General features: G+C 41.9%; 1 protein-coding gene across 10 annotated transcripts in view; it reads left to right on the forward strand.

Moving 5' to 3' along the window:
• NR2C2 (nuclear receptor subfamily 2 group C member 2) overlaps positions 1 to 27,744 on the forward strand; it is a 1,701,781-nt gene that overhangs the window by 425,584 nt on the left and 1,248,453 nt on the right. For all 10 annotated transcript variants that reach the window (XM_044078621.1, XM_044078615.1, XM_044078617.1 and 7 more), the window contains one exon: positions 3,347 to 3,544. In XM_044078621.1, coding sequence (XP_043934556.1) covers positions 3,347 to 3,544 — 198 coding nt within the window. The remainder of the gene's footprint in view (positions 1 to 3,346; positions 3,545 to 27,744) is intronic.

A 27,744-nucleotide genomic window follows, 5' to 3' on the forward strand; every position in this document is an offset into this window, starting at 1 on the left:
GGAAGGCTATTTCAAAAGAAACCATTTCTAAATGGATAAGCCATTGCATTCATTTCTGCTATAAGCACCTTGGAAAACCTATCCCCCAGGGGATCAGATCTCACTCCACCAGGGCTGTATCTACTTCTGCAGCCTTTCTCAGAGGTGTCCCTACCAGGGATATCCTAGAAGCTGCTACCTGGAGTTCTGTGCATACTTTCACCAAGCATTATCATTTACCAATTTTCTCTAAATCCAGAGCTGGCTTTGCCACTGCTGTCTTGCAGGGCCTTATAGCTGGCCCTAATGCTGTATAAACTCCTCCTCCCAACCATAGCTTTGGGAATCTACCCAAATGTAATGACTGCAACAGTGAAACACGAAGAACATAGTACAGTTGTGTACACTTACCATAAATGTAGATGTTCGAGTGTATTCACTGTTGCAGTCCTAGTTACCCTCCCTCCAGCCCCCTAGATTTTCTGACTATATTTCTACTTTCCTTTACTATGCTTAAAAGCCTTTTTGGTGTATTTGCTTTTGGTTGGAGGTATACTTTTGTGTTTTTGCATTTATTTCCTCCCCATTAGGGGGCACCTGACATCTGGGGCAAGAAAAACTGATGTAATGACGTCGGCTGCATGTTTTATACACCTGATGACCTGACGTCATGGAAGAAGGGACAGCATCCGACGCAGGACCCAAGACTTTGTTAATCAGGCCGACTGAGGGCAACCTGCCAGCAGATTACCCAAATGTAATGACTGCAACAGTGAATACACTCGAACCTCTACATTTATGCTTAGTGTACACAACTGTACTTTTTTTATGTCTGAAGTGGTATCCGAGTTTACTTTGTCAAGCTATCTATCTTCCTGTTTTCTTTCGTGAACCTAAAAATGAGAGAGAAAGGGTACTCCATAGCGTAGATGTTCGTAGACAACTCAGGTACTGTCTTGACGGAACTAAATCTTTCAGATCATTAAATATTAATTTCTTGTGAAGGTAAGAAGAAGGAACAACCGGTGTCAATACAGACTATTTCTAAATGGTTGTATAAGGCTATTACCATTTGTTATTCTCTCCATGACAATCTGTTCCAGTCAGGGTCAAGGCCCACTGTACAAGGACCTTGACTTCTTTTTGGAAATGGTTGGATGCTAGAAGTATTCTAGAAGCTGCTACTTGGTCCTCTGTACATACTTTTACAAAACACTATTAGCTGGATTCCTTCACTAGGTCTAGATCTTGCTTTTCTAGGACCATTTTCCAGGGGCTTCTGGTCTGGATCCTTCTCTCTCTACCTCTCAAATATAGTTAGCTGTGGTAATCTACCCATATAGTTAAGGCTACTGCAGCAGTGACCAATATGAAGAACATAGAGTTGTGTAAGCTTAACATAACAATAGATGTTCAGATCATCATTGCTGCAGTAGCTGCTCCCTCTCTCCACTCCCCTTGTTTTTTTATGTGTTTTTTATGCTAGGGTGTGGACATTTTTTTTTTGTTATTCTTAGCTTTCTTCTTTCAGGTCTCAGCCTCACTATTGCACTCTATCTCTCTGCTGTCAGGAAAGCTCTGAAGGGCTTTCTGCCTAACCTTGTCTTTTAGTCAGCTTAGCTCAAGCTGCTTGACAGTTTGGACACGTGGAAGGTGTCCTGAAGCTTTGGAAGCTATATGACTGGTATATCTTTGGCAAGATATAACCCATGTAGCTAAGGCTACTACAGCAGTGATCATTCAAACACCTACTGTTATGGTAAGTTCAACTTGTACAGCTGTGCTTTCTTTTAAGTTAAACATCATCTTGTTTCATTATAAGTTTGTGAATTCATATCATAATATTCTCTCTGTAAGGTTGAAAAAAGTCAGGATACTGTTGATCCCTTATTCCCAAGTGCTGCAAGTTTTCTAAAGTGAAAAAAAATGAAAAGTGAAAGAATAATTGCCACCAAATGTTAGTTTTTGTTTTATTTTATTTTTGCTGTACACCACTGTCTGCCCTCTATTTCGGTTTTACCTCGTTATAATTTTAGAGGTCTGTTTGCAACAATTCCTGCTACATTTCAGATGGATGAGGTCTGTCCCTTAGTTATATAATCATATTAGTAAGCTTTAGGCACATCACAAGCTGCTGCACTACTGATGCACTGAATTAGCCCAGGACAGTGAGAAATGCCAACAAAGCTGATGCTGAAACAAGAAGAAAATGTTTTAAAATAATATAAAAATTGAAATCTCCTAGGGAAACAAAAATGAATGATGGTTCTCCAATACTTTGTGAGAGTTTTTATGTTCTAAAGTCAGGAATTCTATTAATGTTCAGTTGGTGTTTTTTTGGTGGAAAATATTCAAAACCACTCAAGTTTAAAGCAAAAATGCTTAAAAATGATCTGTTCTCAAACAAAATTGGTGGTATATATATTTAAAATAATCAAGAAGGTTAATCCAGAAGGACATGTTTATTAATGTGTGGTCTTAAATACCAAGTCGGGGGCCCATGAACTGAAAACAGCCAGGCGCCCAAGGTGTACTTAATCCACCACTGCACTTAAGCAATTCTTCACTATTTAGAAACTCTAACTATTGCTCCTGCAGCAAGAATCAGATTTGACTGTTTACTGTCCTCTTGTCTGTTTGAGATGATCATCCATGATCAGTTCATGAAAGCTCTTGTCCACTCTTCCAGTGATTCAGAGAGAAATGTGTCACTTTACTATGTGATGTCCATACTATCACTGTCCTGGAAATTAGTAACAATACTTCCATACACATGCCTCTCACTAATAACCTCTGCTGTCATCAGTTGCTACTGTCCATAGGATACACCAGTCTTTTCTCTGCTGCTTATATTTATCTATGTCTATCTTTGTCTGTCTATTTGAATGTGTTTAATAGGAGCGAATGCTAATTCATGTGGATCAATTTCAGACCCATTGATTCCCAGAGTATAGTTGTATTTTCTTCACTCATAGGTATGGATTCTACTAATGTGAATTATTTTGCTGATTTTTCTCTACTTTTTGTGTGAGTTAGATTGTAAGTGATCAGTAGACAAACCAGAAATTTCAGATAGTGACTTAAGTATAGCCATCAGCATCTTCCAAACAGTATATTTTTCCCAGGAAAACATAATTTTGTGTGATTTTGCTCAAACAAGTTCTTCATTTTGCTATTTTTTATGGTTTGTTGTGTGTTCTTACCTGTTCAGTATACATAACAGAACAAAGAGTGACTTGAGTAGATTCATCAGTATCTTTTTACAACAGTATTTTTTTTTTTAGAAAAAAAACATAATTCTTTATGACTTTGTTTCAACAAGCATTTCTTCTGATAAGTTTTTTCTGCTTTTTTGTGTCTGTGTTAGATTGTAACTGATCAGCAAACAGGCCAGAAAATTCAAATAGTGACTTCAGTAGACCCATCAGCATCTTCCAAGCAGCAGTTTTTCCTAACCAGCCAAGATGGATCCGGTACAGGAAAGGTGATACTCGCATCCCCTGAGACAGCCAACACCAAGCAGCTAATTTTTGCAACTGATAGTATAGTACCAGGTAGAATTCAGGTTAGTATTTCTAAGGAAATGAAATTGTTCCTTCTTAATAGAGTTCTTTTTTTTTGTTTTACTTTGGCTTGTTCATTGTTTTCATATATTTATTCATTGCTGTCATCTCCCCATTGCAGTCAAGCCATAGTTATCACTGCTGACCTGTTTTGTTCCCCTCCAAACCTCAGAATCTGAAGAAACCGAGGAATGGAACATGAGAACAAAGGAACTCTGTTGCTGTTTGGGGGAGGCTAGCACAATTGTTTGATGCTCCTTAAAGCCTCCTCATTGGGTAGCATACTGTATGCTTTACCCCCTATGTCAGGCTCCTTTAAAGAGGCACCCCTCCCTATTCTTGCAGTGCTGAACTAAAGTAAATGCTTTCCTTCACTGGGTTTACTGTCGCAAGCCTCTGTGAGTATGGAGTGCACATGTCAGTATCTTACCTTCAGGATGGCGTGACCTGGTAATGCCTGCTGACGCCCATCTTTTTATTACTAGCTTCTGTGTCCAGGCTGCTAAGCCAGACAGTGGCATCTGGGTCACAGTCAAGGCTACTTCTGTGTATGCTATGGGGCCTGTTTCAGTATTTTTACTGTTTGTCTTTTGAAAGCCTAGGTAGTGAAACTATTGTTCATTGTTCAGTGCATGTCATTGGTTTACAGTGTGAGCCACTTTAGTACTATCTAAAATTGTATTTGTATAAGCGTGCTTGTGTATATGTTTTCAAAACATAAGCAACAATATTTACTTGCCGTGTGAATACAACATGTTACTGAAGTGGTCAAAGACTTATTAATTTGTCATCAGCATAATTGTACAAAGAAAATGTTTGCCAGTGTTTATCTGGTAGGAAGTCATGTTAGGACCATGCTTAAAATGAGGTCTGTTGTTACTTTTGAGGTATTGTTATTTCAGAGAGCAGGTGTATGGAGTGTGGAACTGGATGAGTAGCTCTTCTTGAAGTTACCAGGCCTAGAAAACCTAACCACAGAAAGCAGACAGCATTTGCAGGTGACTTGCAGCCACAGCTCTACCTGCTGGACAAGGCAACCTGGCATGTTTTTCAGATTTAACTCAGTTTAAGTAAGCATTCAAACATTTTTTTTTTCAGATTCAGAGCTGTACGCCTTTGAGAAATACAAAAAAAACCCCTCAACTCTGTGATGTTTATCATTAGATCACTGTTGCAGTAGCCTATGGTATATGGGATGTCCTGCCAAGGGCTGGATAAGCTTGCCAGTTTCCAAAGCTTTAGAACAACACTTGCCCTAGCCACTGCACAGCTCTAGAAATGCAGAATAAAATCAGTGGTTAGGATGCCGACACTTCAGAACTTTTATGCTGCCAATGTGTGCCCTTCCCTGCAGGCTTCACATGGTGGGCAAATAAGTACCCTGTTGGGTATTGCCTTCATATTTATCATTGCTTATGAGGAAAAGTGTTTCTTTTTGTCGGAAATGTATGCTTGAGGGATAGATCCGATGGTCTTTTTAGCGGCTGGCACTAAATATTTGACCTAAGAATCCTACATTTTGGGTCACAGTTCTCTGAGGGGAATTCCTTGCAAATATCTATTTTTTGATTGAGAAAATTTACTTTTACCTCAAAATTTGTAGTTTTTGGGGTTGTCATTTAAAAATGTTATATCAGAGTGTTTCACCAGCTATAATAAGTTCCACTAACTGCTTGTCAGATTTGACTGGCAGCTAATCCTGGGACCCTGTGGGTATTCCCTTATAAATAATCACTTTCTGTGTAAAATTTTTCTTTTCAGTTGGGCTTAATTGCTAGGAACTGTGGCTATTCTATTTGGTAGTTGTCAGTTAAAGGTTTTAACTTAAAAGTTGACTTTTTTACCAGAAGGCAAGGCCAACTTTACCATGCTCAGTGATCTGCTTGTCAGACACCTTTTGCTGTTTACAGACCGTCCTGGTTCATTGTTGGGAATACCTTGTAATTGTTACTTTTTGAGGAAAAGGGTGTTACTTTTCTGTCATAATTGCAGGCTAAAGGCTGAAGCCAGTCTGTCTGGTAGTTGTTTTTACCTCAGAACTTATTTTTTATATCAGGAGGTATTGACCTTTCCATCCTCACTATTTTGCGGTTGACAAGCTGTCCTGGTTCACTATGGAGATTTGCATGTAAGTTATTACTTTTGTGTTAAAACTGGTTGTTTGGACTGGAGCTTTTTGTCACTAAAATATTTTATCACAAAGAGTAACTGCTCAGTCAAGAGGAAAGCCGACTCTTCAAGATGCCTCTGTCTGCTTGACTGTCATCTTTTGCAGCTAGGACTTGGACATGGCTCTGGTAACTTGATTGTTTCCTGACAGAGGCAAAGGAAGAAAAAATCACAGAGGTTTTGGACTTTGCTCTGGTTTCCTCTTAGCTTCAACTGATGAGTGACTCCAGTGTGGCCAAATTGTTGCTCCTTGAACTGCTCATCACTTCTCTTGGTCTTTCCGGTGGGCCTCAAAGTAGTAGGAGGCAGGCAGATCCTCTGCAACTGTTCATTTGCCCTGTTTGGGTTAAGGCAAGCCACTCTTGCTGGCATAAGGGAAAGGACAAGGGGATTCTCCTTTATCAAACCGAATTGAGGAGTTTCATTTCAGGGAAAGGAACCATCCTTCAAGCTACTCTTTTTTGAGAGTTTTCATTACCTTTTCCCAGTACACTCCTCAAAATCACTTTGGCCACTTCCAGATGTGTCACCCCACCAGTTAAAAGCATCAGAAAAGGAATTTTTATCCTTGTTTCAAAAAAGAGCCATCCAGAAGGTCCCACCAGTCCTGAAAGTTTCTTTTTGGTTCTGGAGAAAAAAAAGAAACAAGGATCTTAGACCAGTCTTAGACCTTTAAGTCAACTGAACTATGTAAGAAAAACCCAGTTCAGAGTGGTTACAGTGCTGTCTCTTCTGCTGTGTCTTCAGGCAAATGACTGTACATGCTTGGTAGATTTGCAGGACACTTGGCTACATGTCAGGATTGCCACAGCATCCAGGAGATTCCTTTGCTTCTGAGTGGGAGCCTATCATTACCAATTCAGAGCCCTCCCCTTGACTCTCACCACAGCCCCTCTGGGTGTTCACCAGGTGCATACCAATAGTCGCAGCCACCTGCAATGAAAGGGGATCAGAATGTTTCTGTATTTAGATGATTGGCTCGTGGCTTTCTCAAAGGTGGGATCTTTAATGAAGGCCATAGAATACTTTCTCTGACTTTGTCCTTAAGGTTACCCATCAACAAGGAGAAATCAAACATGTAACCAACCCAAACCATTCAGTTCATCAGTTGTCACATGGATAAAGTATAATGCTTAGTCTTCCACCATCGGGATCCTACACAGTTCAGTTCAGGGCCTCCCTCAATGCAGAAGACACCCAACTATACTGATTCTTAGAGTGCTTGACCTCATGGCATCCTTCATTCTAATGGTTCAATTTGCTCACTTGAGAGTTTTATAATGGTTATAACAAGTCCAGTGATCTCAACTCATAAATCACCTTTCCTCCAATATAAGCATAATGAACATTTGCAGGGAACATTTAAAATGGTGGATCACCTCCCCACATAGTAGCCAAAGTTATGCGGGTTATGTCCTGCATAGCATTTAACAGCCATCCATCTTCTAAAGCTTCAGGGCATCTTCCACACACCCAGACTGTTAGCTCAATCTGAGCTGACTAAAAAGTCAGGTTTGAGTGATAAGCCCTTCAGAGCTTTCCTACTGCCGATGCTCCTCTGTGGGTTTTTGAGAATCAGTGGTCAGCTGACACTTCAATTGCTGGGCAGATAGTTCTCTTAATGGAAAAACCTTACATATAAGTTTTAAAGTTTAAATTAAAATAGCGTTTTGTGAAAACCAACTTCTAAGCTAGGAAAAATATTTCCTTGACTGTTTTGTGATTTTTATGTATTGTTAAATGGGAGCACACTTTTTTAATTTTGTGGTAAAAATTTGTTGAACAATGTTTTAAAACTACATTTTCTGTGGAGAAACTGTGTTTCATTTTTGGGGCTAAGGAAAGTGTTTAAAGTGCTTTTAGCTATGCTTTTTGTGGGGGGGGGAGTTACTTTTTTGCTACTTGCTGCTTAGCTTCCCTGAGAAACAAGCACCTTTTTCAGCTTGACCATAGGACAATCTGACTGTCCCTCAGTCAGACCTTCTTCCAGCCACGAAGCTTCCATCATAGCAGGCTAGTAATTTGCCAGAGCCACAGGTGGATGACTGCTGTGGCCAAAGCTGGAACCTCAAACCGCTCATCTTTTTTTTTTTGGATCCTTCTGGTATTGTCAATACAGAGCCACCAAAGACCAGAGGCTTTTGGGGTCTCTTCAGTGGGTTAAGGGAGAGATACTCTTGCTGGTCATGGAAGAGGGGGTAGGGAATGTTCCCCTGCTTAGCCAGAATGTTGTGCCCATCCCTGGGGAAGCTATTGCAAGCAGTATTAGGTCTGCTTGCCATAACTTTCCTGTCAAAAAGAGAAAGAAAACAAAAATGTAACTTCTAATGTGTCAGTTTCTCCAGATAGTAGTAATTTATTGGGCTTGGCTCAGAGTCTTGTACAGGCTATTGACCCTTCTTATATAGTGGGTTCTGATGAAATAAAGAGAGATTACTCTTTCCCCGAAGATGTTCAAAAATTGGAATCTGTAGGGGAATGTGAATGGACAGATGCAGTCTTTTCTCCTCAATTTTCTGATTCAGATTCCAAGGAGAGTATGCTATTTGAATCTCCCTGTGAGGGATTCACTTCCTGTGAGACTATTTCCAGAATATGCCAGTGTTTTCAGTAGGAGACTATTGTGGTTACTCAGTCCCTTAAAATACTATGATGTGCTACAGTTGGAATTTCCAGAACCTTCACCCGTTCTTCCAGTGTTGTCAACACTGGAGGATGTATTTGTCATAGCCTGTGTTTTTTCTGACAGCCAACCTGCTGCCCCTAAGAAAGAAGATAGAATGTACAAAGTTCCTCAGTCTTTCAAGTATGTATACATTAATCGCAGACCAGACCCAACAACTGTAGCTTGAATTAATCTGGCTGCTGTCAAGTATTTTGTTGATTCTAATCCATCTCCTTCTGATAAAGATAGTGAAGCTGTTGATAAGTTTGGGAAAATATAAGCTTTTGTAACTTTGATTGCTGAAGTTTTTCCTGATGAATTGTGAAAATATGAGAAATGTTTTGGCTGCAGTTTCCTCTTGTAAGGAAAATTCTGTTTTGTGTAGTTTAGTTTGTTCTATTTCTCAAGTCATATACTCATTGTTTAAGTATGTCTGTCATTTTCTAGATACTGCTTCCAGGGCTGCTACCACTGATAGTGTTACCAGTGGTAATGTTTTGAGGAGGAGATTTACCTGGTGGCATTCTCAGAACCTCCTAAAGGATGTAAAAAATGAAAATTTGAATTTTCCTTTGGCTAGAGGATTAGTTTTAGGTCCCTCTACTGCAGAAGTTACCAAAAAGTATAATGAGAGAGGTAAGCCGATTCAGGGAGTCTGTTAGATTTTCGGCCCTCCTCCTCTTAATTCTCCAAGGGATTTTGTTTGCTTCCTCATGCAATTTTGGCAAGGTTCTTTGCTGTTCAGCCTAAGTACCTTTGTATGTAGAGAGGTGGGGATATCTTTTTATGAAGCAAGCAGGTTTTTCTTGTTATTATAGATTTTGTTTATTCGGGGGTTTGTATTTGCATTTCCCATTATACTTTTGCTGAATGGGGATGGAGTTCCCTATGCATTTGTTTTGGATGTGCATATAGTCAAAAGTATATATATTGGCCTTCGTGGTGGGGTCAGCAGAGGTGGGGGTCATTTCCAACAGAGATAGTAGTTTACTTTGGAGTAATCTGTGAGTATGGTAAAGTTATGAAGCAAGATGATATTAGTCTTGAGGAAAAAGATTACAGACTTTATGAAGGAGGGAATGGTGTTGCACGCAGAGGGAATATTTGTAAGGAGGTCAGATATGTTGTCTTACAAAAGTACTGATTGTGGTCATCATGGAATGCTGAGGAAAATATATACTGGCAATAGTATGATAAGTAACTTTGATTAAGGTGACTGAGGAGTTGCACTTTGTTGTCACATTGGATTTGTCGAGTTAACAGAGAGAAGATGAAATGGATCCTCCCCCAACAGTCCTAGCAACTAATACTATCAGCACATTGAAACAAACGCTGTGTAACTAGATATATATGTACATGTTTGACAGTCAGAAGAGCCTTAAGATGAGGCACACTTTGCCCAAAAAGTGAGTCTTAGTGTGTGGAACTCTGAAGAAAGAGATGCGTGCCATCCCTGGTTAAACAGACTGGCATATCCAGACTCTGATCCTATGCTGACACACACTGGATCTCCCTGAAATGACAGTTGGTAAGCCAGTTGTTGAATTCAATTATTATGTTTTGGAATTGTGCATAATTCTCGGAGATGTTAAAATACACTTGCCTTAGACACATACACGAAGGGATGTAGGACCCATTTATGAAATATGCAGTAGTATTGTGTTAAAGTTTGACATGTGTGAGTGAAAACCCAGTCAAAGACATTTTACAATAATGTGAACAGCTGAGAGGTATGCATTGCACAACTAAAATCATTTTCTAGGCTTTGACATTTGAAACTAATACATAAATGAGTATTTCCACCAAAACAAAACACAATATTCATGCCATTTTTAAAAACAAACTGCAACAAACATGAGGCTGCCAGCAATACAACACACAGATACAACCTATTTCACCACTATAGTTTTACTGGTAAATCTTTGAAATGTACTACTGTGGAAAATACGGATTAGATTAAAAACTGAATGTGACTAAATTTACATTATTTTTATCCTGTCACAGATGAAGCCCAGAAAAAAAATAAATAAAAGCAAGTATCTGAAATAAAACGCCTGCCACACTTCAAGTATTTTCCTGCACTGTTACCTAATATGACATTATGAGAGAGTCAGAGTTTCATAGACAAATAAGTTTCAGAATGCCAACAGAAGCTCAGTATTGACAGTTTCACCTAGGAAATAAATAATTCCAACAAAGAAAACACACACACCAGTTATCATTGTGGTAAGTAATACTTCCATCCCAGCCACATAAGACAAAACCGGTCTTCTTTTGGTAGTTAAAGCTACAGTCAAAGAGCATGGACTGTGATATTTACAGTTAAGTAAACACTCAGATGTATATATATGTTTGTATGTGTGTGTATATGTATATATGTGTAATAAATATATATATATATATATATATATATATATATATATATATATATATATATATATATAGGGTCCCTGCTAGATACGCGAACGTTCAATATTGCGAATGCCGCTTTATCGACAGCTAATGTCGAAAAGGCCAAATCCCGAACACACGGAACAGTGATTTTTTTTCCTAAGGAAAAAAATCGCTGGTCCACAAAAAAGAAAACAATGCCAAACACAAAATAAAGTGAGGGGCTTTGCCCCCTCACCCCCCCCACCCCACTTAAATATATCAACTCCGAGATCACACCACAGTGGAGGAAACGGCTAAGTCCCGAAAACTGCTAAGTGATTTTTTTCCGTAGGAAAAAAATCGTTGTTCCGTGTGTCCGTGATTTGGCCTTTTCGACATTTAGCTGTCGATAAAGCAGCATACGCAATATTGAATGTTCTTGTAACTAATAGAGACCCTATATATATGTGTGTGTATATATATATATATATATATATGTGTATATATATATATATATATATATATATAAGTCTGTTCAGATAAATTCACTTTAAAGAGTAGATGTGAGAGATAGAAGAAAAAGTGGGATTAAGTTTGGAATTAGAAAGAGATGGCTAGAGGAAAGAGTAAATGTAATTTAGAAAGAGGAAGACTTTTAATATATTGTTATATGGCATATCTCTATGGTTGGTATATTTTATATGACAGTGGGTATGTTGGGTTGGAATGTACTTGCTTTTAGTCACTGCTTAGAATAAGAGCATGCCCAGGTAGTCTTTTAGTAGTTTGATTTTGTTGGAAAAGTTTTATATTTATTTCAGATCAGGGAAAACAGTTACATAATTTTGCTGTATGCACTGTATAATGAGTCTCCTTAGTGATTGCATGGTTTAGCGGTACATGTTTGATATAAACCCTGGGATCTGAGTTTTCTGTTAGGAGTATATTTCATGGTGATATGGTTAATACAGGACATTTACCTGAGCCTAGATTCATAACGTTTACCAACAACTGAACTCTGTGTTTTTTATATTTTCTTGTTTGATAGCCCCAGTGCAAGCTTCAGTGATTTTAAAGGACTTTAGACTGACCTTTAATTCTGATTTGTAGCTATGTCATGTTTAATCAAGGTAGTTTTTCTGTGTATGATAGAGAAAGCATCCAAAGATTTTTTTTTTTGTAGCTTAATAAGCCATTTCACCTATTTCCTTTGGTGGACAGAAAATGGTTTGGCTTTCAACAAGTCCAGGTCATGTTCCAGAGTCAGGGTATAACTTGTGACTTTGGAAACGACTTATATCTGTCTGCCTTTCAAGGCTTTTTAAAACACTGGGCATAATGGATCTGTTCAGGTTTTCTGCTGTTCAACTGCCAGACCTTATAGTTTTCCTTCCCAAATGTCTCATTTATTTCATGTGGCCATTGCCAAGTGGCAAAAGTCTTATTCTGCATTGTAGGTACAAGGGCAAGTACTTTATCAACAGGCTGGAATACCTACACTTTAGATTCTTTATTGTAGCTGTGCTTGTGCTTCATAAGCATGTTTCACGTGTTAAATAAAACTTCACAACTGCCGACAGGCAAGAAACAGTAAACTAAACTATAAAAATAAAAAACGATCACAGCCACGAGTAATACAAAAAAAGACTAAACGCTTTCACCTTTCTTTGCATAGACTTCTTCAGAGTTGTTTTAAAAAAAAAACACTTACTCTACTTAAAACGCATTCAATGTATCACATGCAACCAATCAAAACTTTCCCCTAATTATTATTTAAATTATTTAAAAAAAGCGCCCCCTGTCAAATAACAATAGACAATAAAAATGAGGTTTTTAAACCATATTGTCTAAAATTCAGACCCCGATTTTGATAAACTCTTTTACACAACCCTTCATACCCTGTTATGGTAACCTTAATTATTGTTCCTGTTTTGGAAACCTAAATTTGATATGCCCTCTGTTTTAGGATCGGTACCAGTGAAATGGTGTCATTCAAACCTGGAAGTGTGGTGGCATTCAGCCTCAACTGCCATTTTGCCTCTCTTACCGCCACTTTCAGATTAGCATCACCTCCCCTTTCATTCCTTAGCACCTTATCAATTACAAAAAAGATAAATCTCCTAAAATTTGTACATTTGGTGCTGTGAATGTACAGAGCATTTTTGATGGACCTAATATGCTCACCTATCCTGTCCCTGAACCTATGTGTCATCTTCCCAATAAAATGCTGGGCAAGGCATACACGTGGCAAGATAGACCAACATTTGGAAGTTGCAATTACATCTCCCAGGACATTTCATGGAAAACTTATAATGACTAACTATCACATAAGGTCCATCATTAATGAACTTGCAGTACCTAGGTACCACATTTGCTCATAACTGATCTATATATTGTGTTTAGTCCACCTTTTAAGGGTCCCTCAATAATTTTCTTTATGTTCTTACCCTGACTAAACACTATTTGTAGTTTTTGACCTAAATTTTCCCTTGTTCGATACATTTATTCGAACAATTATTCAAAATTGTACCTATAGCAGTTGATTGACTATTGTATCTCAGTACCATCACATCTCCACTTTTATCTCCAACTGTCGTCTGCATTTGACATCCAGTCATTTTCAAAATCGGGGTGTAAACAATGTCCCTCTTGATCTTTATTTCCCATTTAATTTTTACTAGAAGTTTTAAAGGGTAACCCCTTTCAATAATAAATCCTATCAAATTATACAATTCATTGCCAAAAGTAATGTCACTACTTACTAAATGGGATAATCTTACCATCTGGCCCTTTATGGTATTCTTCCTGTGATGGAAGGGGTGACAACTGTTGAAATGGAGCAAGGTGTTGGAATAAGTTTGTTTCCCAAAGATAGTACTGTTAAGATGTTCTTCGTGTTTCACTGTTGCAGTCATCACATTTGGGCTATCCCTGCCAGGGTAGCCCTCAGTCGGCCCGAATAACAGAGGCTTAGTATTTCTGCATCGGTTGCTGTCTGTCCAGGACTGATGTTTGGTTGTCAGTGGTATAAAATCAGACAGCCAACGCCATTACATCAGTCTTTCTTGCCGAGGAGCCCGAAGCAGAAGCAGTTCTCGCTGGTCGGCCGCTACCTGAGTTTTTCGTTTCCGAATTGAAGTCTTCTAAAGATAAGTTCCTCGATGGGGATCCTTTTTTCTTGCTCAAACCAATGTCAGAAAAAGTTAACAATTGTCTTGCCTGTGGAAAGAAAATACCATACAGAAACTTTCATTCGTACTGCGTCACTTGTTTATGTCCAGACCATGACATCCCCCGCTGTCGCTTTTGTGCTTTGTTCAACACCAGACCTATATGTCGTTGGGCTCTTATTGTAGCTCAATATTTTTGCTCTCAGTCCTCGAATTCCGATATGGCTTTGGTAAGCCATCCGACAACTGATCTTCTGAAAAAATGTAAGGATAAAGACAGAGACAGACTGCACAGGTCCAAGACTGATGACATTTCCATTAAGCTAGTCATCAGTTCTCCAGTCCTCAGTGACGTGCTTCTGCAGCCCCTGATGCCCGCTTCTGTGGATTCACAGGCCACTACCGAGACCCTTTCAGAGTCTGGTATAGGATCCTGTGGATGTCTCTACCTTGGATGGGTCGGGCAGCTGAGCAGACACTGGCTTCACCAATACTCGACACAGACCAACAACTTCTTTTGCATCTACAATTCTTTGGTATGAACCATACCCAAAAAAATGATGACCCAAGCTCAGGCACTTGCTTCCTTGCCTCAGTCTCAAATGCTTAAAATGGCGAAAGCCAGGCTACCCCTTCCAAAAGAAAAAGAGGTTTGTCTCCAGTAGTTTTATCTGAACAAGAGTCAATTGACTCTGATGCATCTTAATATGAAGATATTCAACCCCTCTCTGCTTATGAGGATTCTGATGCAGAAGAATCCATCCCTACAGCCTCTCCACCCGAGGACTTTTCCTTTTCATTTCCAATGGAAATGTCAGGACTATCCTCAGTCAAAAAAGAGACTCGGGGAATTCTTAGATCTTCAACAGCACAAACCCCTGGCCATCCCTCCTGTCCTGGATGTTGTGGATGATGTTTTTATGGAATCCAGTCTGACCCCTGACACCCTCCCTCCTGCTCCCAGGAAACCTGACGGGTACTATAGAGTCCCTGACTCTCACAGGTTTCTTTTCAAAAATCCTACTGCTGACCCCGAGGTCATCTCTCAAGGACCTAAAGGAATCAAAGCAACTTCAGCTAAGAATCCCACCCCCTCAGATAGGGATTCCCAAGCATTAGACAGATGGGGTAAAAAATGTATATACCTCTGCTACTCTTGCTATTAGAGCATTAAATTGTCAGTTCCATATGCTGAAATATCAGCAACATGCCGTGGAACTCCTCAAACAAAACATATATTTTTTTCCCTGCTTGTGCAGAAAAGAGTTTCAAGAGTTAATGCATTTTGCAAGTCAAGTAACTAAGCACACCTTACAATTTGGTTTTGATGCCCTAGAAGCATCTTGCAGGGCAGCAGTCACTGGCTCTGTCCTTAGAAGGCATGCTTGGCTTAAGGAACAGCCCTTGCCAGACCATGTCAAATCCAAATTATTGGACGCACCCTTGGACAAAGACACCTTATTTGGCACCAAGGCAGAAGATGTCTTAAAAAAGTTGGAAGAAAAAGCTAAATCTATGCAGACAGTTAAAGACTTCTTACAGGTTCAGCCACCGAGATTCAGTAGGCATTGCCCCTCCAAGCACTGGTCCTTTCTTGTTCCCTCCAGGTCATCTCAGCCCAGACCCAGGGGAAGCAGGCCTCCTAGACAACAGCCCCCAGGAATGCAGAGATCTAAGCAATGGCGTTCATCCTCATCAGAACCATGGAGTGCAAAGTCACACCCTTATGGTAAAAACTCAAAATGACTTTACACTTCCACCCCCTCCCTCTGTCCACCTGCTCTTGCGCCTAGGAGGAAAATTCTCCTTCCATGCAAGCAGCTGGGCCACCATTACCAATGATCGCTGGGCCCTCAACATAGTGTCCCAGGGATACAAATTTTATTTCCACACTCTGCCAACCCCAAAAGGGTTCCCAGATTTTCCCCCAAACCAGTGGGCAGAGGCCAAAAAGCAAGTCCTTTCCCTGCTCTGTATGAGGGCAATAGAGCATGTTCCTGCAGAACAGATAGGCCAAGGTTTTTACTCCAGACTCTTCCTGGTACCCACAAAAGAGGGCGCATGGTGCCCCATCCTCGATCTATCCATTCTAAACACCTTTCTGGTGATACCAAAATTCTAAATGCTCACCCTCCAGTAGCTTCTACCTATGCATTTCAAGGATGCTTGGTTAGCCACCCTAGACCTAAAAGAGGCCTACCTACACATACCAATCAGGGAATCATGCAGGGAATATCTATGTTTCAGGGCAGGATCACTGCAGTTTCAGTTCTCTGTGCTTCCCTTTGGCTTATCCACTGCTCCCAGAGTTTTCACAAAATGTCTGGCTCCCGCCATTGCTTTTTGCAGACAAAGAAATATTCATATTTACCCATACTTAGACGATTGCCTGATTCAGGCAGACAGAAAAAGCTGCTAAAGCACCTGACCTTTGTAAAGGACCTACTGACCTCCATGGGGTACACTATCAATGAAAAGTAATCCAAATTAGTACCCACACAAAAAATTGTATTCCTGGGGGCAAGCCTGAACACAGCATCCCAGATGGCATTCCTTACACCAGAAAAACAATCCTGCCTGACAGCTTACTTCTCTCAATTAGCCACCAGGATCCAGTTATCCGCAAGGAAAATCCTGCAAGCTCTAGGTTCATGGCTTCTTGCATTCTACGCCAGACTACATATGCGGAAACTACAGTGGTACCTAAAAAGCCTTTGCTGTCAGCACTCTCAAGACCTGGAAACTCTTATAACAATGATACCTTGTCTAAGAAAGGATTTTCTTTGGTGGGCAGCAGCATGCTATCACAATAAGGGACTTCCCTTCTCACAACCCCATGTTGCCCAGACCCTCACCACAGATGCATCAGACTATGACTGGGGTGCACACCTGAACAGCAGGGGCATTCAGGGCCAATGGAGCCCAAATCAAATACATCTGCACATCAACCAGAAAGAGATGTTAGCTGTTCAGCATGCCCTGACAGCTTTCAGACCCCCTACTCTCCCACCACAGTGATGTGGTATATCAACAAGCAGGGAGGAACTCCCTCTTATCCTCGATGCAGACTCGCCATGACCCTTTGGCACATGGCCTCAGCCATGCAACTACACCCATTAGCACAATTCCTGCCAGGCTCTCTAAACTCTCTGGCAGACAACTTAAGCAGAAACCTGCTATACCCACACGGGTGGCAGCTAGACCAAAGAACCTTCACCCTTGTAACCCAGAAATGGGGCAAACCTCTTTGCCTCCCACTCCAATCATCAGCTCAGCAAATTCTGCAGCAGGGAACCTCACAGCAAGGCCTGGAAAGTGGATGCTCTATCCTTCCAATGGGTAAACCTCTCAGTCTATGCATTTCCCCCTCTACCACTCATTTCAAGGGTACTGCTCAAAATAAGGGAGGAATAACCGAAGACCATCCTGATTGCCCCAGACTGATGCTCAGCCTGTCACCCCTGCCACCATGGCACCTACCTCAGATCCCAACACTCCTGACCCAAAGGAATGGAGAATTCATGCATCCCCAATTGCAGACCCTCAATCTGGCAGCCTGGCTTATTCCCTGATCTCTACCCAAGCTGCCAGTCTAAGCACACAGGTTCTAGATGTTATACATGAGGCCAGATGCCTCAGCACTAGAAAGTCTTATGCTGACAAGTGGAAAAGGTTTTGCACCTGGATCCAGGCTATGGGAGCCAGAATGGCACAGCCCTCCCTACCTCTCATCCTGGATTACCTGGCAGACCTACTACACAGGGGTCTATCCTTCTCTTCTATTAAAATTCATGCCTCTGCCATCTCTGCTCATTTCAGCACAAAGCCACCTCTTTTCTCACACCCTCTCATCAAGCAGTTCCTAAGAGGGGCTAACAACTTGAGGCCACCCAGATGAGCTCCTACCCCAGCTTAGGACCTAAACTTTGTGTTGGAAAAGCTCACTCTGAAGAGTTTCAGAGCTACAAGCACTTATGGCTGTAGAGCCCTTCATTATTTTCCATGCTGACAGGGTCTCCCTCAGGACTAACCCATCCTCCATGTCAAAAGTGGTGTTCAGTGTGGCTCTCAACCAATCCATTCATTTGCCCACCTTTTTCCCTAACCCACAAAACAAGGGGGAAATGATTCTGCACTCTCTAGATGTGCACAGACAGCTCAGATACTACCTAGACATGACTAAATCTTTTAGATAAACTGATCAATTGCTAGTCAGCTTAGATGCAGGAGCAGAGGGCAATGGCCATATCCAAACAAACAGTTTCCAAATGGATAGCACACTGCATCCATTTCTGCTACAAAAGGACACATTCCACCAGAGCAACCTCCACCTGTGCAGCTTTCCTTACAGGGGTCCCCCACCAGGGACATCCTGCAGGCTGCAACATGGACATCTGTTCATACCTTCACCAAGCATTACCACCTCCCTGTCTTCAACTCTATGACTGCAATAGTGAAACATGAAGAACATAGTATAGTTGTGTACACTTACCATAAATGTAGATGTTAGAGTGTTCATTATTGCAGTTCTAGTTCCCCCCCCCTTCCCCTTGTTGTCTCTCTCGAAAGTATTCACTATTGCAGTTCTACTCCTCCCTCCTTCCCCTTGTCTTCTTCTCTCTCCCCTTACAAAACTGATGTAATGATGTCGGCTGCCTGATTTTATAACACTGACGACCTGATGTAAGTCCTGGTGCGACAGCAACCGATGCAGAAATACTAAGGGATAACCCAAATGTGATGATTTGTCAGGAGTATATCTAAAAATTCTTCTCTTCTTTTTTCCGTTGCTAAAAAAAAAAATCTAAAATAGTGGAATCAAATATCTTCCTTCACCTCTTCTTCTCTCCTTCTCATTCCTTCCCCGTGATGAATATATCATCACAAAAATTGATATTTTAATGATTTGGATAATATAATTTGATGATTGGATAAACTTTCTTCTTTCCCATTCACATATTTGGCACCTTAACTTATACACCGGATCATTTCATTTTTTTAATTGATTTATTGAAAAAATTCATTTTCACATCACAAATCCATTTAATTTATATCTCAACATCTCTGAGAAATCTTATCACCTGTGTATACACTCATTAACAATTCCTGTTAGAATCATTAAAAAACATCTAGTGTGAGATAAACATATAACTAGATTAATCATTAACAAAAATGAATACATCTTGTAATTTGGAAGATTTTCCAATGAATTAATCTAATCTTTCCAGCAACCCATAGTATAGTAGAGTATCTCAGTGGCAACTCAGCAACCAAATCTTTTAACTGACCACAACTTACATATGCTCATCCCATCAAAGGAAGAATATCATAAAGGAACAGATGGTAAGATTATCCAGTTTAGTAAGTAGTGACATTACTTTTGACAACGAATTGTATAATTTGATAGGATTTTTTTATTGAAAGGGGTTACCATTTAAAAATTTTAGTAAAAATTAAATGGGAAATAAAGATCGAGGGACATTGTTTTCACGCCGATTTTGAAAATGACGATGTCAAATGCAGACCACAGTTGGAGATAAAACTGGAGATGTGATGGTACTGAGATACAATAGTCAATAACTGCTATAGGTACAATTTTGAATTATTGTTCGAATATATGTATTAACAAGTCTAGTCTGCAAAGCTATGGAGAGGATCATAATGAAGCTCATAAACAAAGATATAGGGGACTTGCAGACATTGGACCCGACCCAGTTTGGCTTCGTCAAGGGCAGATCATGCCTTTTGAACTTGGTTGACTTCTTCGAAACAGTCACCAAGGCCACTGATGAGGGAAAGGCAGTCCATACAGCCTACCTTGACCTTAAATGTAAACCCATATGTCACAAGATGGAGGACAGAACCCACAGGGTTAGAGTTGCTGAGTACAGGCCAACATGGGAGGACCATAGTGGAAAGTGCATCGGACACGGATATCCTTCAGAAGGGAATCCACGAAACAGATAGCTGGTGCCAGAGCCATGGCCTGAAGTTAAACACCAAAAATGTATAGTCATACCTACCCTTCGGGAAAAACAAGGTAACCCCAAGCTACCATATAGGTGGCAATCCAGTAAGCACAGAAGAGGTTATCAGAGACCTGGGGACCCAGGTTGACAGTGGCCTTTCTTTTGACACTCACGTTGCTAAAGTGGTTAGAAAGACCTTCTACATTGCCCACCTGATCATGAAGGATTCACATCCAGATCTAGTGAGGTCATTGTTCCCTGTACTCTTCACTTATCAGACCAATGATCGATGTATCTCACCCGACATCTGCAGCAATTGGAGAGACCCCAAAGTTCCTCACCAAAAGGATAAAGGGACTCCAAAATCTGTCATATGCTGCCAGATTGAAGAAACTCCAGCTCTATTCAGTCTGCTCAGAGGTGACATGTGCCTGACATACAAGGCCATGTCCAACCCGAATTAATGGACATGCTCCACCTCAAAAATCCAAATCCACCAAAACTACTAGAGCAAGCGACTTAAACCTTAGGATATAAATAGGATGTGCTGGAGGGATAGATTTATCACCTATGCTGTGGAATAAAATCCCGGTCAATGTGAGGCAGAGCACCTCGCTGGCTCTGTTCAAGAGAAATATTGACCTGTGGATGGGAGATCATAGGTTTACCCCGGGAATCATCTCTGTGTCACTGCTGGACAGAGGCACAACAAACTAATGGGCACAGTATTTTTTCAATTTGGGCTAGGCTTATAAATCCCTTAGGGCAGATAGCCTAGTATAAACCTATGAAAAAGGAACAAAAGGAAAAGTTAGGTCAAAAACCACAAATAGTGTTTATTCTGGGTAAGAACATCAAGAATATTATTGAGGGACCCTTAAAAAGTGGACTAAACACAAGATATAGATCAGTTATTAGTAAATGTGGTACCTGCAGTTACTGCAAGTTCATTAATGATGGACCTTATGTGACAGTCATTATAAGTTTTCCATGAAATGTCCTGGGAGATGTAATTGCAACTCCCAAATGTTGGTCTATCTTGCCACGTATATGTCTTGCCCAGTATTTTATGTTGGGAAAATGACACACAGGTTGAGGGACAGGATAGGCGAGCATATTAGGTCCATCAAAAATAAAGATTTACACAATGCTGTGTACATTCACAGCACCAACTGTACAAATTTTAGGAGATTTATCTTTTTTGTAATTGACAGGGTGCTGAAGAATGAAAAGCGGAGGTGATGCTAATCTGGAAGTGGAGGTAAGTGAAGCAAAATGGCAGTTGAGGCTGAATGCCATCACACTTCCAAGTTTGAATGACAGCATTTCGCTGGTACTGATCCTAAAACAGAGGGCTAACCAAATTTAGGCTTCCAAAACAGGAACAATAATTAAGGTTACCATAACTGGGTATGAAGGGTTGCGTTAAAGTATTTATCAAAATCGGGGTCTGAATTTTCGACAATATGGTTAAAAAACCTTATTTTTATTGTCTATTGTTATTTGACAGGGGGCGTTTTTTTTAAATACTAATTTAAATAATAATTAGGGGAAACTTTTGATTGGTTGCATGTGATGCATTGAATGTGTTTAAAGTGGAGTAAGTGGTTTGTTTAAAACGACTCTGAAGAAGCCTATGTAAATAAAGGTGAAAGTGCTTAGTCTTTTTTTGTATTAAACAGTATTTTGTTTTACTCTTGGCTGTGATCGTTTTTTGTTTCACGTATTGTCTCATTGTAAGCATAACCACTTTCCTGTATTTCAGAAATGTATCTTATGTTCTGTATCTTTCTACATGTTTCTCAGCATTAGTTTTCTTTAGCCTAGTGAACTGAGAGACAAAGAAGTTATTCAGATTCTGCCCATGTCTATTTTATGTGTGGCATTGTACAGCTTTTAAACTTAGGCTTTAAAGGTAAGCAATGTAGTTTATTCAGTCCCAGCAGAAGAATCGTGTTTACTTCAGCATTTGACACAAAATGATGTTCATCATTCAGGCTGCCTGAGTGGCATTTGGGTTCATTGCCTGCACAGTCAACCCACACTAGCAGCTTTCCAGAGCTCAGAACCCCCTATTCTTATTTTCTGATTGTCTAAGCAACTCCCATCAGAAGAAGCCTAATCCCTGTCACACAGTCAGTTACCAAGGCTTTAGTGCTAGCAGTAGGACTCACACAGTTGAATCTCTTCAGCAGCCTGCATTGGTGTATTACAGATTCTAGGCTCAGGTAAGATCCCTTTGGGAAGTTCATTTCCTCTTTATTATTGTATATGTTTGCTTTCTTTTTATTTTATTAAAAAAAACAATATATGTAAACTTTTTAATCTGAAGTAGTTTACTTTATTTGGTCTTCAACCTGTGGGATACCGGATCCGTATCGGATCCGAGCCGGCAAATTCACTAGCATCTGCTCCAAGCTCCTCCCCTTACCCATAATACACCTCCACTACCTTCCAACCCCCCCCAGATCTCATTTGCTGCGGCTTGCCTGAAGGACCGTGATCTCCTGAGGTCCGAGTTAATGAGTGAGTTTTTGCTTTTAAAGCAACTTTTTTTTCTAAAAAATGTTCAGTGTAGGTGTTTAGTGTAGGTTCCCTGTCCTCCTCCCCTCTCTAGTGTGCCATGTATCAAAAAGTTTCCTGTAGTTTTAGTGTTAGTTTGTTAGTCTGTATTGCTTCTCCTCCCCCCTCAGTGTTCTGTGTGCCTTGAATGTGTGGTGAGTGGTTTGTGAGTGGGAAATAGGTAATTTTTTCTTGTACAAACATGGCTGACCCCAAGCCTGTCTTTAAAACGTGCACTGAGTGTGGCCATAAATTGTCTCCTGCAGATGGCCACACTCTTTGTGTGATCTGCTTGGGCGATGCCCACTTGAGTACAGATTGTACTGTTTGCGCAGGTTTTAACCTGCGCGCACTATAAAGGACAGGAAGGCTAAGTTTACCCTAAAAGGCCGTCTACCCAATTCTGAGACGGCTGCCTCGTCCTCTGCTTCGGTCACAGTGGCTGCTGTGATCACCTCTCCTTCCTCTCTTGCCCTTGCTTCTACTCCCTCCCAGGCTGGGACTCAACTTTCTAAGGCAGTGGAAGTGGAGCGGAAAAGGGGCAGAGAGAAGGAGAGAGAGCACAAAGACAAGCACTCTTCCAAACCAGAGAAACGCAAGAGGTCTCCGGACCTTTTTTCTACTCCTGGCAAATGTCAGGCTAGGGTCTGTGACTCCCCTCGGCTCCGATCTCAGAGATTTTCCCTGGAGCTGGAGGAGACACGTCCTCCTTCTAGGGCCTTGGTTCCTGGACTTGCCAGGCCAGAGTCCGTGGCCTCTTCAAGATCCACACGTAACTTATAGGAAGTTGACATGGATAAAATGATGAGGAGGTTCATTCGTACTCAGATCCAGATGGTGTTCTTGCCAGCCCCCTCTCCCTCTTGAGGGGGGAGCTCGCTTCCTTTTTTCACACCAATTTTTCCTTTTCCAATTTGTTCACCAGTTTTGGAGTACTTTGATCCGTGGATGGCCTTAGTCTGGGGGTCAGCGCTGATGGTACCTGTCTCATTGACGCTGACAGCTGCCCGGAGCTTGTCGGATCTGACCAGTTCGGATCCGACTGGGTCTCTGAGCCGGAGCTTAGGTATCTGATCTGAGGGAGCTGAACTTTTTTCATCGGTTCTGACATTGTCGGGCCAAGTTTCCTCCCTTGGAGCTCTGTCTACTTCAGGCCCGGCACCGATTCTTGCATCGGAACCAGGGAGAGCAGCTTCCTTATTGGTACACCAGAAGGCTCGTTCTTCCTTTTTGTTCGACGTGGTAGAATGGGTTCTCTCCACTGGATCGAGACCCTTGACTATTTCCTCGGATTCCACCTCGACTCGGTCTATGCATCCCATTATTTTACCAGAGGGCAGCCCGTGCTCGAGGAGCCCCAGGCAGTTCCTCCTGATGAGCAAGTGGCTTGCAAGTTCCCCCCAGAGAGCCCCACTGGAGACATGCCTCGCAAGCATACGTGTAATAGGAGGCACTTGGACTCCCCCGAGTCCCTCACCGAAGACACAGATTTGAATGATCGGGAAGGCTCCCCCAGGTCACCTCCCAAGGATGTCTCCTTTGGAGACATCATGGAAATCTTACACCAACGGAGAGGTTGGTCTGCCCCCAAACCTTCTGACGACTGTGTTCCTGGAGGCTTTCGACACGGGCCCATCTACTTCCTGGGTGTCCCCTCCTACAGATCCCCCGGTAGACCTGGTCACCTTGCAGACATGGAAGGAGCCGGACATTGTGGAACCAATCCCTAAACGTCCTGATAAGATTTTGAGTCCATCAGATAGACCAGCGTGGAACAAGGGCTCCCCTGTAGACGCTGTGGTGGTAGCAGTAGCCACAAAAAAGGAACTAGCCCAAGAGAGTTCCTCGGTTCATCCCCCTTGTGAAGATTGGTTGAAGGTAGATGAAGGCTGCTAGCCTAGCCAGGTAGAATTTTGGGGATAATTCTGTCATCTGTAAATATTAAAGTAAACCACAGGCTTGTTGTCTTAAATGATGTTACATGTGGAACTGAAAAAAATGTAACAACAGTGCACTCTACTGACGAAGTAAGTCATGTTGTGACCCTTTGATGTTAAAACTTGGAGCCAGTAAGTCTAGAGTGAAGCATCCTGCCTATTGATGTCCTTCAAGGATGCATCTGCAGTCCTTACATATGGGTTGTCCTGCCTCAGGCAGCCCTTCGGTCGGCCGGATTCCAAAGTCTGGGTCCGGCGTCGGCTGATGTCGCCCTCTCCCCGACGTCAGAGCGCCTGGGGTATAAAAGCATCAACCAACGGCATCTTCCTCAGTCTTTCTTGCCGCGTGGTGCCCGAAGCAGAAGCAGTTCGCAAGTGCCGGTCGGCCAGCCTCCTGTAACTTCAGCTACCGAAGACTTCAAAAGCTAAGTACCCCGTTGGGGAATCTTTCTTGCCTCAGCCGATGTCAGATCAAACGCTTAAAGTTAATAATTGCTTAACTTGTGGGAAACAAATACCTCATAAGGATTTCCATTCTTACTACCTCCCCTGCCTAGGCGCAGACCACGACATCTCGACCTGTACAGCCTGTGCCTCCTTCAACCGACGCACTCTTAGGCGTCGGGCGGAGTTTGCAGAGGAATTGTTTGGGGCTAGTTACTGTTACAATATGCCGTCGGAGACTCCGACTTCTCATTTTACCAAAAAACGGAAGGACAAGGACCGACACACGCAGACCGTGGTTTTGGCTGAAACCACGCCTAGGCCTACCGCGAGTGTCTCGGTCTCGGCTGAAACCGAGTCCTTGGTACTTCCGACCGTTGAAACCGCACAACCGACAACCTCGGCCCCGGAGGCCTCTTCTGAGTCGGTTATAGAATTTCCCTCAGAAACCGGTGTTCCGGAAACATCCGACCCCATTTCCCTAGACAAAACTACGCCAGCACGTGGAGCAGCCAGGCCTCCTGCATCCATGTCCATAAAGGCATTCACAATGACAGGTGCAGTCATATGTAGGCATGCTTGGCTGAAGGAACAAACTCTGCCAGATCATGTTAAAGCAAAACTACTGGATGCGCCACTGGAAAAGCAAAAGTTATTTGGCTCCACTGCACAGGAGGTCTTAAAGAAATTTGAGGAAAAGGCTAAATCTGTACAAACAGTCAAAGATTTTCTCCAGGTCCAACCACCAAGATTCAGCAGAAATTGGCCTTCTAAGAATTGGTCCTTTCCGGACACAGAGAGGTTTCAAAGAGGCAAGAACAGGCGTGCCAGAGGTAGAGGGCAAGCTAGAGGCTCCTACAGAGGACGTCAATGGCAGCCTCCTAACAAGAGAGGTAGTGCAGGACCTACAACTGCTGCACAAGGACAGACTCAATGACTTTACCTTGACCCCGCCAACCAGGGCTCAATTGGAAGCACCTTTGGGCGGAAAGCTATCTTTATTCTCAAAAAATTGGCACAGTATTACAAGGGACAAATGGACACTGCAAATAATAGACAAAGGATACAGGTTCCATTTTCACACATTACCAAAAAGAAAGGCATGCCAAACCTGCCACCGAATCAAAGGGCAGAGGCTTTAAAACAAATTTCCAACCTATTGCAAATGAAAGCTATAGAAAAGGTTCCTCTCACAGAACAAGGCCAAGGATTTTATTCCAGACTATTCCTTGTCCCAAGAAAAGAAAAACAATGGAGGCCTATTCTCGACTTGTCCGCACTGAATACTTATCTCATTGTGCCAAAATTCAAAATGCTGACCCTACAGCAACTCCTTCCCATGCTGGACAAGGGGTCTTGGCTGGTAACTCTAGACCTCAAGGAGGCATACCTGCATGTCCCTATCAGACAAAGTTGCAGAAGACACCTCTGATTTCTTGCAGGTTCAGAGCATAATCAATTCTCAGCATTGCCCTTTGGCTTATCTACTGCGCCCAGAGTATTCACGAAATGCCTGGCATCAGTAATTGCACACTGCAGACTTCAGGGGATTCAAATATACCCATACCTGGACGACTGCCTTATACAAGCGGACAGCCAACAAACTTTGGTAAAACACTTGAATTATGCCATCCGCCTACTTCAGGCTTTGGGATATACAGTCAACATTCACAAATCAAGACTTGTTCCATCCCAAAGGATAATTTTTCTGGGTGCGAAACTAGATACAACCACCCAAATGGCTTTTCTCACGGAAGAAAAACAAAGAGAACTACCGGATTATTTCAAAAATCTGACAAAACAAACTCGGCTGACTGCAAGGAAAATCCTGCAGGCCCTGGGTTACATGGCATCTTGCATTCTTCTGATTCCACAAGCAAGGCTACATATGAGGAAACTACAATGGTACCTAAGGAGTTTATGGTGTCAGCACAGTCACAGCCTAGAAGCTTTGATACCTCTCATTCCATGCCTTCAGAAGGAATTTCTGTGGTGGGCTCAAGCAAGCAAGTCAAACAGGGGTCTGCCCTTCACCAAACCAATAATCAGCCAAACCATTACAACGGACGCTTCAGACCATGGTTGGGGAGCACACATGGAGGGCAGATGCATTCAAGGACTATGGTCACAGAAAGAATTGCGCATGCACATAAACCAAAAGGAAATGCTGGCGGCGATACATGCAATCGAGGCCTTCAAACATTTTCTGCATCAAGGACACCTGCTAATAAGGACAGACAATACCACAGTTATGTGGTACATAAACAAGCAAGGAGGTACCCATTCCTACCCTCTTTGCAGGCTGGCAATGAATCTTTGGGAACTTTCCCTAAAATCAATATAGAGCTGCAATCCCAGTTTGTGCCAGGAAAAGACAATATACTGGCGGACAGCCTGAGCAGAAATATCATGGATCCACACAAATGGATGCTGCACCCAGACATTTTCCTTCAGATAACACAATCATGGGGGAGGCCGGACATAGATCTTTTTGCCTCCCACCACAACCATCAGCTGAAGAAATTCTGTTCAAGGACATACCACCCACAAGCATGGAAAGTGGACGCCCTCTCTTTCAGCTGGAATACTCTAACAGTGTATGCATTTCCACCTCTTCCATTAATGACCAAGGTCTTACTGAAGATCAGGACGGAGCAGCCCAAAGTGATTCTGATAGCTCCAGACTGGCCCAGACAGCACTGGTACCCACTGTTAAGGAGCATGTCACGCACAAAACCGTGGCCTCTACCACTATGGCCACTTCTTCTGACACAACACAATTACAAAACTCTGCACTCCAGCCTGAAAACCTTGCAGCTGACAGCCTGGAGAATACCTTGACTCCTCACCAGGATAAGCTATCCAACACAGTGAAGGACATCATCATGGAAGCTCGCCGGCCTTCCACAAGAA

This window comes from Protopterus annectens, chromosome 7.part1 (genome assembly GCF_019279795.1).
Source record: "Protopterus annectens isolate FY-2018-M chromosome 7.part1, PAN1.0, whole genome shotgun sequence".
NCBI classification, from domain to species: Eukaryota; Metazoa; Chordata; order Ceratodontiformes; family Protopteridae; genus Protopterus; species Protopterus annectens.